The 14,775-nt window shown below is 39.4% G+C and overlaps 1 protein-coding gene across 2 annotated transcripts in view; it reads right to left on the bottom strand.

Annotated features, from left to right (window-relative positions):
• Positions 1–14,775, bottom strand: part of DGKI (diacylglycerol kinase iota) — a 226,149-nt gene that overhangs the window by 68,022 nt on the left and 143,352 nt on the right. For both annotated transcript variants that reach the window (XM_064514311.1, XM_064514314.1), the window contains exons 21-22: positions 11,231–11,331; positions 156–235 (exon numbers count right to left, since the gene is read on the bottom strand). In XM_064514311.1, the coding sequence (XP_064370381.1) occupies positions 156–235; positions 11,231–11,331 (181 nt within the window). The remainder of the gene's footprint in view (positions 1–155; positions 236–11,230; positions 11,332–14,775) is intronic.

Below are 14,775 nucleotides of genomic sequence, written 5' to 3'. Positions count from 1 at the left end.
CTGCTTTTATTACTGCATCACACTTCACTGCAAAGTTTTGTTTTCAGTGGTAGACAAATTGCAACACTTTTAATAACTATTAGATCTCTGCACTCAGACTTGGAAAAAAGCATAACAGGGATTAACAAGTAATATCTGAATTCAAAAAAACTCACCTCTTGTAGACGGTCAATGTACATACGACAGGTCTCCAAGTCACAATCTCCTCGTACAACTATAATTCCTAAGGGAATGGCTGAGCAAGCAAAAACAAAGAAAAAACTCCTTGATTGAATTCTCTTAACTTTAAAAGAAGATTTACAATATGCTCTTTTTCATTTGTCATCACTAAAGGTTCTGCTATCTAAATTTTAAGAGTCACTTAAAAGCAAGAACATGTTATTCACCATCAGTTTCACCCATTAATAATTATCAAAGTTTCTGATTTTCAACTGTTAATCACCCTGAAAGATGCTACTAAAGCAACTTCTGCTACATTATGTACTTCACTATCTGATGTCAATATCAATTACATTAATGCAAGGAAAGGAACATACCCCAGAACATGAGTTCAGGGGAATATACCTGGGCATTGAAATTAAAGAGCAATATTTTATTTTTCAAGATTCTTATGACTCTATAAAAACTATTCAAAGTAATGTAAAATAAAAAAAAAACTTAGAACTTTTTATTTTTTAATTCTACCAAGATGTTGTTGTAAACTGTATATTTGGGGGGTTACTTTTTTTCCCATGGTAGCCCTGTTGTGAAACTGCATCAACTAATATGAAACTGTATGGCTGCTTCTGTTTTCCAGCCTGAGCTTCTTGATTTGTTGACATAAAGTTATGGAAGATAAGTATTTTATAATTATGTCTTTACTTATTCGAGCAGGAAAAAAAAATCCAACCAAACGAAACAGTGACATCACTTAGCTACATTTTATGATAGGATTTATTGAAAAAAGGAAACATAAGTGATCAGCTTCAACTTTGTCCCTCCAAAGTGAACAACCATAGTTAAAGAGCATCCCTGCAATCACAGCCTGATGTGGGAGAAAACTGTCCAGCAGTATGTTATTTTGATGCAAGGCAGTTTTTAAATGAAACAGACTTTGTTCCATACACGCACAAAATGGACAAAACATCTCCCTATTTTCTTTGGGGAAAAAATAAGAAAAGAGCTTGTAAAAATGGAGCAAATAATTCCCCTCAGCTGAACATTGCATTTTTAATAATAGGAGATTTAGTTTTCCGCAACCATTCTGTTCTTGAAGCCATAAAAACCAAAAAGATCAATGAGAGAAAAAGCATGTATGAGCCTACAACTAAGGTACCAAGAAAGCTACCTACTAAGATCTCACTAAATATAAAAGAAAAATGTAAGAAAAATCTTGAGTACCTGAATTTCTAAGACAGAATCACTGAATAAAGTTTTCTTTCTCCCCAGAGAGTCTCTAATCAAACAATGCCCCAAAAAATAACAAAGCAGCAAGGAAGCAGCAGAAGAGAGATTTAAATACTCATATGAAGTATTCCAGGAGGAGAGCAGAATATTAATGTCATAAACCATTTTGTTAATTGGGTAACAAGGAGCAAAATAAAGTCACTGACAGTATGGAGATAAATAGAAAAAGCAACTGCAGCCCCTCCTGTCATTCAGAAGAAGTTGATTAAGAGGGACCTGGAAATATTTATCTACTGAGAAGCTCTTTATTCTCACAACTTAAGGAAACGAGACAGTGACAAGAAATAAAGAGGAATGTCTCTGAGGCTCATATCGTTGTGGTCCATCGAGGCTAGAAGCATAAAGAAAAATTTACTGGCCTCAGGGAGAAAAGTAGGGGAGCACCAAATGTAGCCAAAGTCAATATGGGCCTCAGAGGCCAACCCAGGGCACTGGGAGTCCATCAGCTGTGCTGCCAACATCGTGCTCAGAAGGCAGTTCAAACAGCAGAACAGCTGTGAACCTGGGGAGACCAGAAGCAGGAAAGAGAAACGAAAGGGAGAAACAATAAAATAGAAGGGGAGAGGCAGAAAGACTAGGGAAAAAAGGAAAAGCTTACACTTCTGAAGTAACACTGACATCCAGTAGCGATCCCAGTCCATCTGCTCATTTTCAGAAAGGCCAGAAGGGATCGCTGCTCACTGCGACCCGTAAGACTTTCTTATTAAAAAACAGAGATCGTGAGACAAGGCAGTGGAGCAGGGAGGGATCAGTCGGTAGGTTTTCGTTACGCGTTCTGACACTCTAGATTACGGACTGAATTTCTTTGCTTAGTGTTTATTATTGCTTAACCCACTTTGACAGGAGATCCTCAAGCTCTTTGTAAAGCATATTTAATGGCTATCTATTTTCAATTCCGTAGATCCCTCTGCAGCCCTTACTGAAAGAAGTATTTGCTGAGTTTTATAGCACTAAAAAGTGAATCACAACAGACATGACTACATCTCCAATACCTGCAGAGCACCAGGGAGCTATGCCACTGGTTCAAAAAAAATTTTTTTTTACAGTTTCTGTTTCTTTTCTACTGAATTCCTTTCATGATGAAGGAATACATGCATTTAATGGGGACCACAGGTTTGACCTGCTGAGACAATGCAGCTAACACAAAACTGAAATCATTAACTGCTACCATTCCTGAAGACCCAGAGCAGATAGACCTTATGGATGTCTGAAATTCTAAAGAAATCCACCAAAATGTCTGAAAAGACTAATAGGCAATAGAGAGTTTAGCAATCACATTTCTGGGCCTAACTACATGAGTGAAGAAAATGTCAGAATTCACAGATTTACTTAAATTATGTCCCATCGATTCCGTGTGGTCAAAAAAGAACAAGTTTGGAAGCCTGCGCTGCGTGACTTTGTCCTTAAAATCAGATATCTGACTTTTGCTACATGGAAATCCTGAAGTAGCATGACCTATAGCTTTATGGGTCAATGGTTAGCTAAGGGTACTTAAGGCACATCTCAGATGGTTCCATCTCATACAGTTCGTGATCACTTGACACCTTTTACATTATTACTGGATAACACTATAATGTATGTTAAAGTGTCACCTGCCAAAGCTTTTTTGAGATTCACTTGACCTTTGGCAAGGAAAATGCTCCCAGCTCTCACTCATGTTATAAACCACAGTAAGTATGCAGCCAAGATTTTCAAAATGCTTCACAATAATTGCTGTTTGAAAACAAAAGCAAATATTTACTGACTGATCATGGGATTGAAATGACTGGACTGTTGCTTGTTCTAAATACAGGGTGATACTATGTGATGAGGGCAAAATGAGGTAAGTTATGATGAATTAGTGAAAGGCGTAAAGTCAATGTGCATACCGTGCATGGCATTAAATGTCACTGTGGACACTTTCACTCAGGTATAAAGGGGCTTCTACCTCTTCTGAGTAGCCCTATGTGGATGAGGAGCTGGATAGCACAGAATGGTGCTGCAGGACGAAGCGATTACTAGACATGAGCAGGTGAGAGATGGGAGAAGGTAGCTTAAAGACTTGCACACATTAAGACCACAGGCACTGCAGAGCAGCTTTCCCATACATGCACACACTGTGCACTCCTGCAAAATATGGATATATCCACACTTGGAAATATGCCAAAAATAAGGCACAGTCTCAGCTCAAGAGCCAAGCCACAGCATTGAAGTACCAGAAATTTTTCTCCTGAGGCGCCAACTCTTCTGGCTGCTTGCATCCAGCTCCCAAGTTCTTTGTGTTCCCTGAACGATGAAAAGAAATTTGTCTGGGGAGCTGTGGATACAGACTCTAATGCTACAGTGATGAGCAGCAGTGTAAGAACCCCATGAGATAAGAGAGGCAGACAGTTGCTTCATATTCTGAAGCAGTACTGCAGAAAGCTTTTTGTTCTTAGCAACACTCACTGAAATCAAGTATCAGCAGGGGGAAAGTGGGCTGGGTGCAGCAATACAGCTAGCATGATGCTCTAATTGACTGCAAGATTATTAGTGATTTTCAAAGTCCTCACAAAATTAGCTAGGGAAGTTATAAACAAGGAAGAGATCTTCCACCTATTAACTGTCCATTATGTTGAATACCTAAAGCTAGCGAGCTCTTTAATGGTATTGAGGACACAAATGGAAAAAGCCTGAATATACTGCATGTTACACCATCAAGAAAAAATAAAATTCAATTAACTTCCCTATTTATTGTTATGAAAGGATTCAATTTGTGATCTAAAGACCATGATTAACCCACTCAAATACCAAACAAAACAGCCTCGAGACAGATCGTTAAGGTAGATGTGAATGCCAGGAAAACTCATTCCGAGTCTGACATACCTCGGGGGACTGGGGAGATTAGACAGTGGGCTGTAAGTGTTTAATGTAGCAAATAAAGCATCCTCACTACTGAAGACATTATAAGGATGTCATTTTCCCAAGGGGTTTCCAGTGATACTAGAAATGTGAAGGACCAAGCAATCACAGTAAATTCTCAGAAACCTTGAGAGAGAATTCTAAAGTGTTCAGACACATTAAGAGGTTTGGCCTTTCTAGTATGGTTTTAATCTGACTGGGTTTGTATAAAATGTTTTTCTTAACAAATGTAAGTCACATGTCTCTTCTGATCCGTTCTGTTTATTACACTGACAAAAACTAAGCCCCCTTAGGTTATTGGGCTGGTTGGTTGGTTGTTAGTTTTCTGAAAGCTAGTGGTCGGGTTAAAAAATCCTGGTATGACAGGAGATAAAACACAATGTTTCTTTTCAGAGTAAAACAGAGCACATTTGAGAGGGAGGTCATCCCTCCCAAGCTCTGGGTGACCTCCCCAGTACCTTGCCACACAAAGGAAGAAGCTGCCTAGCATCAAATGAAGAGTGAACTTGTCCCAAACACCAAAAAAGGGGAACAGGTTACGACAAGAAGACTATGAAGAGCTGTGAACAGAGACTGGTAGGGAAGGGCAATTGGGACTAAAACCTGAAAGAACAAATCTGGCTGAACAATGAGAAAGGGTTTAGGATTAAGGAAAAGAGGAGGTGCCTGAGCTGTGAGATCTGGAGAAACAGACTAAGATGGGCAGGAAGAATGTGAGTAGGATGGGAAAGCCAGAGAGGGAAGACCAGGAATGAAAAGTTAGAAGAAATTAAACTAGAAAAAATGATAAATAGGAAAGGAAGATGCAGAAGTGGAATAATGCACAGAAACACCTGACAGAAAAGTCTATGCCATAAAGCTAAACTACAACATGCTTTCCTTGAAAGTCTGGAATTGAACTTAATATCCCTGTATCTCTCCACTCTTCTGAGGCCAATATATATTTACGAAATCCATTGCAAAACTGCCCATCTCTTCTAGTTGAGAGGAGATTACAACCTTACAGATGGCAGTTACTCCACTAGCTAAAAAGGCAGAGGACTGTGTGTTGGATCTAAATATACCCTTTGTGGAGTCAACTTGTGGCCAAAAGGGATTTCAGTGGTTTGGACGTACTCTTTTTTTAAAAGCCAGGCAATGACCTCCTCTGTTGAACAAGTGTTATTATGACTACAAAGTCAAGAGCATGAAGTTTTGTGCGTATTCATTGTACTACTGCTTTTAGTTATCTAATTCCATCCTATTTTTCTTCTTTTGGATTCCTGTGTCTGTGTCATCGTGTTCTTTGAACATGTATGTTATGTGTGCACGCGAGAGTTTGAGACACAGACAGAGAGGAAGAAAGAGAAATATAATTCACTGTGCTTTCTGGACAAAGCCCACAAGGTCTCATCCATCAAAAGGCAGAAGAGATATCTCCTTAGGGACAAACACTGCCATTGGCAACTTCCTCCTTGTTTTTGTCATTTCTGTTTCTGTTACTAACATTTACCAGTGGATTATATCTGTATATAGCAGCATGAAAATTTGGGAGCTCAGAGGCAGCACAGTTTTTCAGTATTTAAATCACTGCCGACTTCTTATCCTCTTGGCTTGGTTACTATCTTGCCAGATGACCTTAAGCAACCCATTTGACCCTCTCAGTTTCAGATCTTATTAGACTACTATGAGAGAAAATGCCTGAATTATCTAATGCCTATACAACAGACCTTGAGAAAGTAAAACCATCAGAAGAAGATAGTGACTTTTAAACAGTGTGAAATTTAAAGACAGTCTGTAGGCACTCTGTCTTTCATAGAGCTTCTACAGAAAAGCCACCATGTCCCCTAAGAGACCTCCTGCCAAATAACTGAACATTGGTGCCTCCTTCACAGGATTGAAGAGCAGTTTTTTTAGCTAAACAATCCATCCCACCTAACTCCATCCAGATGGAAGTTGCCTCTCAGTGTAAGCACATTTCCCTTAGTGGCCAATTACCCTGTCCTAACTCCATCAACTAACTCAGGCTTTGCCCACCAAAGACAACAACAAGCAGGAGGTCTTCCACTCCCCTAAGCCCTTTGCATTATAGATATTCAGGATGTAAATTCCTCACTGTTGACCTTTTCTTATTTAACTACTTGCTCAAAATCACGTGGAAGAGTCTCCAAATTAACTTCACTCACCATGTCCCTGAGCTTCATAGTATCAGAACAAATTTCAGAGACCAGGGATTCTCAAACTGTGATGAGTGATGAGTACATCACTGGTATGAGGAAGCAACAGTATCTCTGTATATATAGTACACATCTCAGATGACTCACAAGCTTGTCACTCCAGGTACTTGACAAGAAATCCTCAGATGACCCAAAGCCTCAGATAAACCACAGAAATTGAAGGCAGGGACATATGCAATAAAGAAATCTTGCTAGATTTAATCAGACAGGTTACTTGGAGAGCGAGAGAAGAACCTGAGGTTAACTTCAAATAATGTTACCCCACACACACAAAGCAAGGAGGCTGGAGAGAAAAAGACTGCTCATTTGTAGATAGTTCAATTGTTATATACGTGGAAATAAGTTTTCTTCAAAAGTAGCTTTTTAATCTAGCATGCTGTTTTAATTTCAGAGGAGACAAGGAACAGCTGCCCCATGTGAGAAGGCGGTGGGGTGGGAGAGACAGCTGTCATGGATCTGAGAGCTATTTCTGATGCTACGACTGCTGGGGTAGGCTGAGATTCCCTCTTAATCATAGTGCTTCTTGAGCAAACTAAGATTGGATCTCCAGGGCTAAAGCATACAAAACAACAAGTAAAGGGCAGGATGAAATGACAGATTCTATTAAAAAAAAAAAAAAAAAAAACCAAAAAAACTATGCAGCTACTGTTCCTGGTGAGCTACTTCACCCCTCCATCTTCATGGTGCAAATCTACAATAGTGCTAGGAGGTATGAGAAAGGGACGAGGACCCCTTAGTGGGTTTTTTTTTTTTTTGGTTGTTGTTAATTCCTGCACATACCTCTATTGTAAGGAATTAGTAACAGTGGGAAGGGGAAAATAGGGAATCAGAAACAGAAAAGTTTTGTTATTTTAAAAACTCAACCGTTCCCCCACAATGCTGCTTTGGATCACAGTTTCCTGCACTCACAGGAAGTTAGAAAGTATGCACAGATGATCTGCAGGGAAGGAGGGAGAGAGAGAGAATTCTGTTCTGCACACCTAGAAACATCAATTCAATTCACTTGTTGAATATGATAGTCTCAGTCATGGTCACATAAGGTACAACCATCATACCGGGCTGAAAAAGCTGAAGCTGGTGGCCAGGGTGACAACTGCTTGGGATGTGTAAAGGGAGATGTTAGAAGAAGATGATGGCATCTGCAGCAACTAAGAGCATAACAACATATCTAAAATGTCCAATGTATATCCCTTTCCCAAGAGAGACCATGGAAGCCTTCACCCCTCCTCACTGAAGGATCAAAAAGCATTCCCTATAACATCAGTCTTCCCAGAGACAATACTGAGATGCTGACAGAAGAAAGAATGAAGGAGAAAAGAAAGAGTATAGGGGAGGGAAGAAAGGGACAATTAAGAAATAGTGTCTTAGTTAAATGCCAGCTGCTGTGACAAGAAAAACAGAGAGCAACAGAAGGAGAATGGGCTAAGAATGGTCATGCCCTTCAGAGGACAGAATGACATTCTTTAATTGCTCAGGTTTTCAAAATGAGGTGTCTACCTCCAGCAGAGTGAAGATTAATCTTCATGGAACCGTTTGCATGGTGAGTTGTTATATGTTGGGGAACTGCAATTTTAGATGAAGCTGCTGATAGACTCAAATCAGTATTTCAAGCAAACAAGGAGAGTGAAATGTATTTACTGTGATTTAAAGTGATCCAGATTATTACACTGATGTTAGATCTTTCAAAACTCTATTACGGAGACATGTCACAGGCAAAAATTGTAACAGTTTCTTTACACTGTTCCTTCAGGAATAATAACATGCATTATTATTAACTGGATTCCTTTTTTTGTTCTGATTGCTGTGGAATTTTGTTTGGTGTTCCAAAAAAATTCAGGACATCAAAGTGCTTTAAGTCAGTATGGGTAGGGAACGCAGAGTAAGGATAGTATTCTGGAAATAAACTGTAGGTATTCTGCCAAAGCCTTGACAAATATATAAATTGAGTCTCTTGTGACCATCAAATGAGACATACATGCACCTGAGAGTTACAATTGGGCTGAAGGAAGCTAACCTCACTTATGGTAATATGCCTTGCAGAAATACTACTGTAACAGGGTCCATTCTACAAGCATTCTTGTATTTTGCTGGTGTACAGGAATTATCTGTATTTAACTTCTTAATTCACACTTGCAAAATTTCAACCATGCACCTGCCACGGTGATTTATTTTGTATGGGAAAGTAATGATCAAATTTCCCCTCCCCCCATTATAATCACCTTGCTGATTAGGAATGAAAAGTCACATCTCTTGCCCTTGACCCTCCCTTTCCCCTCCCCCACTTCTTTAGGCAAGTAACTTACAGTGACAATGCTCTCTGAAAAGATTTACTGATGAGGACTGAGAAAGCACACTTATTTCACAGAAATTATTAAGCATACGACAGAGCCAGAAAGGCAGGCAGGGACCCATAGAGCTGCCATCAGCAGCATCATTTGATATGTATGCAATTATCTATGTCAGAAATGCAATTAAAAGGACTTTCTGCTCTTTTTAAAAGGAACATCTAAGTGATTTTCCAGCTTCCTTCCTTATAAAAACTCAAGTTGTGAGTAGTATAGCAAGTACTCTAGTAAAACTATGCAGCTTGTTGGCTAGCTACTTATCAGTTTCTGAGAGATGTAAGCATCTTGCAGTAAGTCACAGAGAAACTGTGATGCTAGTCTCACGCTCAGTGAACCACAATAATTTTCCATTTTTTACTTCATGGAATCCAGGGAGTTGACTAGAATATTTAAAACAGTTTGATTTCTGGCTGTTCAGAGAACACCTCTCTTCCCATATATACTTGTCTTCAGCCATAGTTAGGATCAGCTAGAAGTCTTCAAATCAGGATCAGCCTCCAGTAAACTAAAGGTTGGACAGTTGTGATGGAAGGCACTTAAGTTTTTGTCCAGAGATGTACGAGGCTGATGACCTTCAGTGCATGCTTAAGTTGTGTCCTTATGCAGGAGTTTCCTAAAAACTGCAAAGGATAAGGCGAATTATCTCATGTGATCTGTTTGAGGTTGATGGGGATTTCTTTTGCTTTCTCATATTTTAGTGTAAAAACACTGAAGTACAATTATTACTGAGAGAGGTAAAGGAGGGCAGAGAGGAAAAAACAACTTGATGAAAAGAATTTTGGCAGAATAACATAGCAACCAGCTATGTTATATTATCAGGTTGGCCAAGCAGCAACTTGAAAAAAAAAGAGACAAAAGGGTCTTGCTAAAAATGGTCTGCCAGTACCTGAAAGCGCCATTTTAGCTTTTGGTTGGCAAACATCTACTTTTTGAATGAAAGCCTCTTAAGCACACATCCATCAAGTGACCAAACACATGTATAATCTAAATCCAAACCAGGTGACAACAACATAAATATCTATTTACAGTTGTAGTGTAAAAAGTTGTGCGCCTTTGTCAGAGCATGAAAATGGCTCTTAAAGATGATATAATACATACTAAACACATACACACAAAAAAATATACTCCAACAGGTATGGATTGTTCTCTTCAAGTGCAAAGGGAAAAGACTATGGCACAGGAAGAACAAACAAAGGAGCCAGATTGTTTTTGATGGGGTTAGATAGATGCATGTTCAAGATGGCCATAAGTCTACTCAAGTCAAACTCTCAACTTTAAATTGAAGCCAATTCTCTCCAAAGAACCATAATCCTCATCCTGTTATAATTCTCCTTGGTCCAATGATGAAAGCTCAGATTGCTTTAATTATGGTTGAAATCTGTTAACAGAAAATTTGGAGAAGGCTGTCAGAACCTGTATTAAAATTCAAGACATCTCAGTTCTTTTGTTGGAAAGCGAGATGGTGAACACAGAGAGTTAGGAGGGGTAGGACCGGAGGGGTGAAAGTGAAATAGCATAACTATCTTCCAACAGTAAGATAAGCAAATCAATTAAAAGGGCTGTCATCCTGTAATTACCAGAGCACTCTGTATTAAAAAGGGAACTGAAGCTTTGTTACACAACAAACAGTCATGCTTGTAATTTAATATGAATAGTGAGCGAGATGCATGAACAAGACTATTAAACTGTTATCACGAGCAGCCGTGTCCCTCATTGATTAATGACTCCATGTGTGACCAAGGAAAGGGACTTCATTTCTAAGCATGGATCATAGTCAGAAGTGTTGCCCGTGCAACTAACTGCTTTTAGCTTACCCCCAAGTGGGGCAATTCAACCATTACATGAGGAAACAATACATTGATTATTTTTGTAAGTGGAAAACTGAAGGCTATTAAAGAATAAGGGACTGGTGAAGCCAGATTTGTTTCCCAAGGTAAATGCACCTATGCAAGAATCATCTTCAAGGTCAGAGCACCTTCTTGATATAAAATCCATCATGATTCTCCCCTCAGTTTCGAATTTGGTGTTAACCATAATCTTGAAACCAGTGGGACCAACAGACATCCACTGATAAAAAAGTGTGATAAAGACTTATTTTACAGTAAATAATATCAACTTGCAGAAGGCATAGTTAAGTAAGAAAATACCTATATTCTCTATATATGTTCTTTATAGAGAGAGCATTTATAGAGAGAGAATTTTTATGTGTATCTGTGTTTGTATAGATACACATACACTCCACACGACTCATGCAAGATATCTTGATCCTGGCTTTTTGTTGATGGAAGATCTATACAGAATGTTCTGCCAAAAGCAGCTATAACTTAGCTTCTTCCAACTTACAAGCTTCCCGGAGTTTTTCTTTGTCATAATGTAGCCCCTCATATTCTTGTAAATTAATTCTGTTCACTCTGATCCGTAGGCGATCTGGGATGGAATGAGGACTGCAAGAAAAGAAAAAAATCTTCTTAGACAAAGTGTCCCGTGGAAGAGCAAAAAGAAAATAAGACACAAAGTGCTTTTAATCTTCTCTGAAAAAAGAAAAAGAGCAACCCCCTTCAAAACTGGGCCAACTCCTCACAGGCCCATCACTGAGTTCTATAAGATTATGACTACAGACTTCACAACAATATTGGCATTACATCTTATATGACAAGAATGATCAAGAAGCTCACTCCCTGGCTGTGCAGTCTGGAATTGCAAAGGTATTTGTTTCTGAACTCTTTAATCTCTATACAGATATCCCTCCTCCCTCCTATTTGCCTTTTTGTACATCCCTGAAGCCCTATTAAAGTCAATAAAACTGCCAAGTTCCAGTTCAGATCATAGTGCCATTCCCAGCTTTCTTGGGAGTTCTCTCAGAACATCCATGGGCATCCATCCATCTATCCATCCAAACAACCATCCTAACCCGTAGAGGATTCTCATTCAGCAGCTCTGTTCTGTGGAACAGCCAACAGAAATGTGGCCAAGAACTGGATTTCTAAGGTAAAGAGTCCAGTACATGGATTCCAGGAGGACTTTCAAAAGCAAGTAGCAGCACAGGTACCCCATTTCTAAAGATTCCAGTCAGATTTAGATATCTCAACTGCCTATGTACTTTTGAAACTCTCAGTGGGTGCCTATCCACAGATTTAAGTGTCCAAAAATTGATGGAAAGTTGTCCTTAAAAAGCTTTGCTTTAATTTCATGCTGGCTTCCATCTCACAGTAACCTACTATTTCATTTTGTAAGAATTACTGAATTCTGTGTAAATTAACATGGCCACATTTGCATTTTTCACCTGTAAAAAGAGACAGATATCCTATGTATGAAAACACATAAACCAATGCCTGTCCTGTAAGAACTGGCCCCTGAACCAGTTACAAGTAGATTCTTCATTCTGAACTTCTACCAAAGACCGTCCATTTTCTACTACATTTTAATCAAGTTAGTAACAGAACTTTGTCAGTGCTATGAACACCTAATACGCACACTGTAAAACAAAAGTTATACTATGCACTGACAGACATATAAATAGACTTACTGTTTTCTTAGTATCAATTTTAAAGTATCCAACCCACAGCATTTGCATTGCTAGTTTAAAAAACGATTAGCACAAAATACATCTCAAAAATGTAAAAAGAAAAAAAAAAGTTTTTAAAAATAGGTGAGCAATTTTCTTTTTGGCCTGAACACATTGCAGAGCTAACAAAACATACACTTGGTAGAGCCATTGATATGGAAATTAGCAAGGATTTCAGAGTTAGCTTATTGCATACTTTCAGTCTGTGGGTATAAACAGCTCTGTTGCATCTGGACAGATGAAAGGAATTGAAATGAAGCCCAGTTAAAAAAGCTTCTCTGGTACAAGTTCTCTTTGCCTGAAAAAGTGACAAAGAATAATGAATTGAGGGTACCTGTATAATGGGAGTGTAAGACAACATGCTGCAAAGAGCTGCATTGAAGACATTCCTGTTCTGAACAGAAGTTTCTATAGTAATGATGAAAACAACCGTAAAATACATCAAGAACAGTTTAGAAGAAGTCATAAATGCTTAATAGTGGCAGCCAGACTAATACACTTAGCAGCATATAGGCTGTCCAATATTTTTCCTGTGCTGATTGACAGGGACCATTGTGTTAAAGTGCCCTGAAACATCAGGGAACTGTCCCTATGCAAGGTAAGCTTTTATGGTTGGTTTGGCAGACATCTGGTATAGTAACTTCCAGCACAGCTTCATGGGGCAACCTTCTAACTCAGCTGGTTTGTGTTACCCTAGAGAACAGCGCTCTCAACCTACAGGCTCAACAGCTTGTACAGTGACCAGAACAGCACATGCAAGTGGGGGGTAAGGTGCATAGGTAGAACAAGAATGCAATTACACTGAGTCTCTCTCACTCTCCCCCCTCCTTTTTTTTTTTTTTTTTTTTTTTTTTTTAAGATAAGTTTAATGTCAGATTGCTGGCTCAGAAATGAAGAGTGCAGTCTGAGGAACTATGTTCCCTTCCAAATTCTATGAAATGCATGTTTCAAAAGTAAAAATCATGGTGGATTTTATTTTTAGCCAACAGAAGAGAATAAATTGCTTAAGTCAGAAAATACAGCAATGTAACTGCATAGTCTTTGTCTGAGGGGAGGAAAAAATCGGTGCACATAGTAAAGTTCATGAGAATGACAGACTGACAGCCCTGAAAAGTGAAGTCTTTTATACACTGGCACAGCACAAGAAGAAGTTGTTGCTGCTTTTCCCATAAGGTTCTGCCAATACGCATTATTGTGAAAGTAGCTTAGTCTTCCAACCCACATGTTAACAACCTGGGGATAGTTGGCAGCTCTAGGGAAGGGACTGGTGATGAATGACCTTCTCCAAATTCATCTGGGAGGTAAGGCGGTGAACAGAGACAGGAAAATTCAGCAACATCTTATTTCTGTTGTGACACCAGAAAACACTACAGAGACATCTGAGAATCCCTATGCTATCAGGGTGGGCTTTTTTTTCCCCGAATGCTCCTCACAGGAATTAAGAGTTACGAAGGATCTCTGTGTGATATGGACACCTACCCACCAGACGTTACTCTGAGACCCTCCAAATCTCATCATCTGAAAAAGCAGCTAGACAGTGAAAATCAGCATCAGCATTTGAGGACTACAGTCCTTACTATTCCTCAAATTAAGCCAAGTGCAAACCCAGACAAAAAAACTCTCTCAAACTGTTATTTCTCTTAGAACTAGAACCAAATCTGAACTGCTACATTGAAGCCTTGGTGCAATCCAAATTGGAACTGTATAAAAACAGCCAGTTCCTAGTTCAAAATAACTGATCAAAAACTGATATCCCTGGGCAGGACTTGTTCAGTACAGCACAGGGAATGTTTGCACTCCAAAGCAGAACCATCTCACTTACTCCTTCCCCTTCTCTTCCTTGCTACAGGGTTCACCCATGCGTGAAGCTCAACCATTCCCTTCTACGCTGTGACCCAGTGCTGTGATGCCTAGCGCTTCTCTTCTTCCCCAGGGGGAAACCAGTTTAGTACAGGTACTTTGCATCTTCCTAAAGTAAGCTGGAAGTTGAACTCCTAATGGAAGATCCCTGTCTCCTTGTTCTCTCTGATTTGACCCCTCTGATCTCCCACAGCAGAGACCTGAGAGATATCTGTTCTCCAACTGCCCATCATGTTCCAGCATTCTGGTTTTCCCCTCGCAACCTACTGGTGTCCTTCTCTGCAAGAGATGTATTTGTACATATACTTTTGTACCTCTGTGCTGTGTGTGAGAGATTTACTAGGGCTCCAAGGGCTTCAGCACTTCCCTCTCACAATTCCCATTCCTTTCCTTTTACACACTAGCATTACTCCCGTCCCTTAATGTGTGACAGGACAGGAGTGTGCCAGATACAGGCAACTGG

Source organism: Dromaius novaehollandiae, chromosome 1 (assembly GCF_036370855.1).
Source record: "Dromaius novaehollandiae isolate bDroNov1 chromosome 1, bDroNov1.hap1, whole genome shotgun sequence".
Taxonomy (NCBI): Eukaryota; Metazoa; Chordata; class Aves; order Casuariiformes; family Dromaiidae; genus Dromaius; species Dromaius novaehollandiae.
Note: the sequence above shows the minus strand (reverse complement) of the source record. Positions and strands in the feature narration are given on the sequence as shown.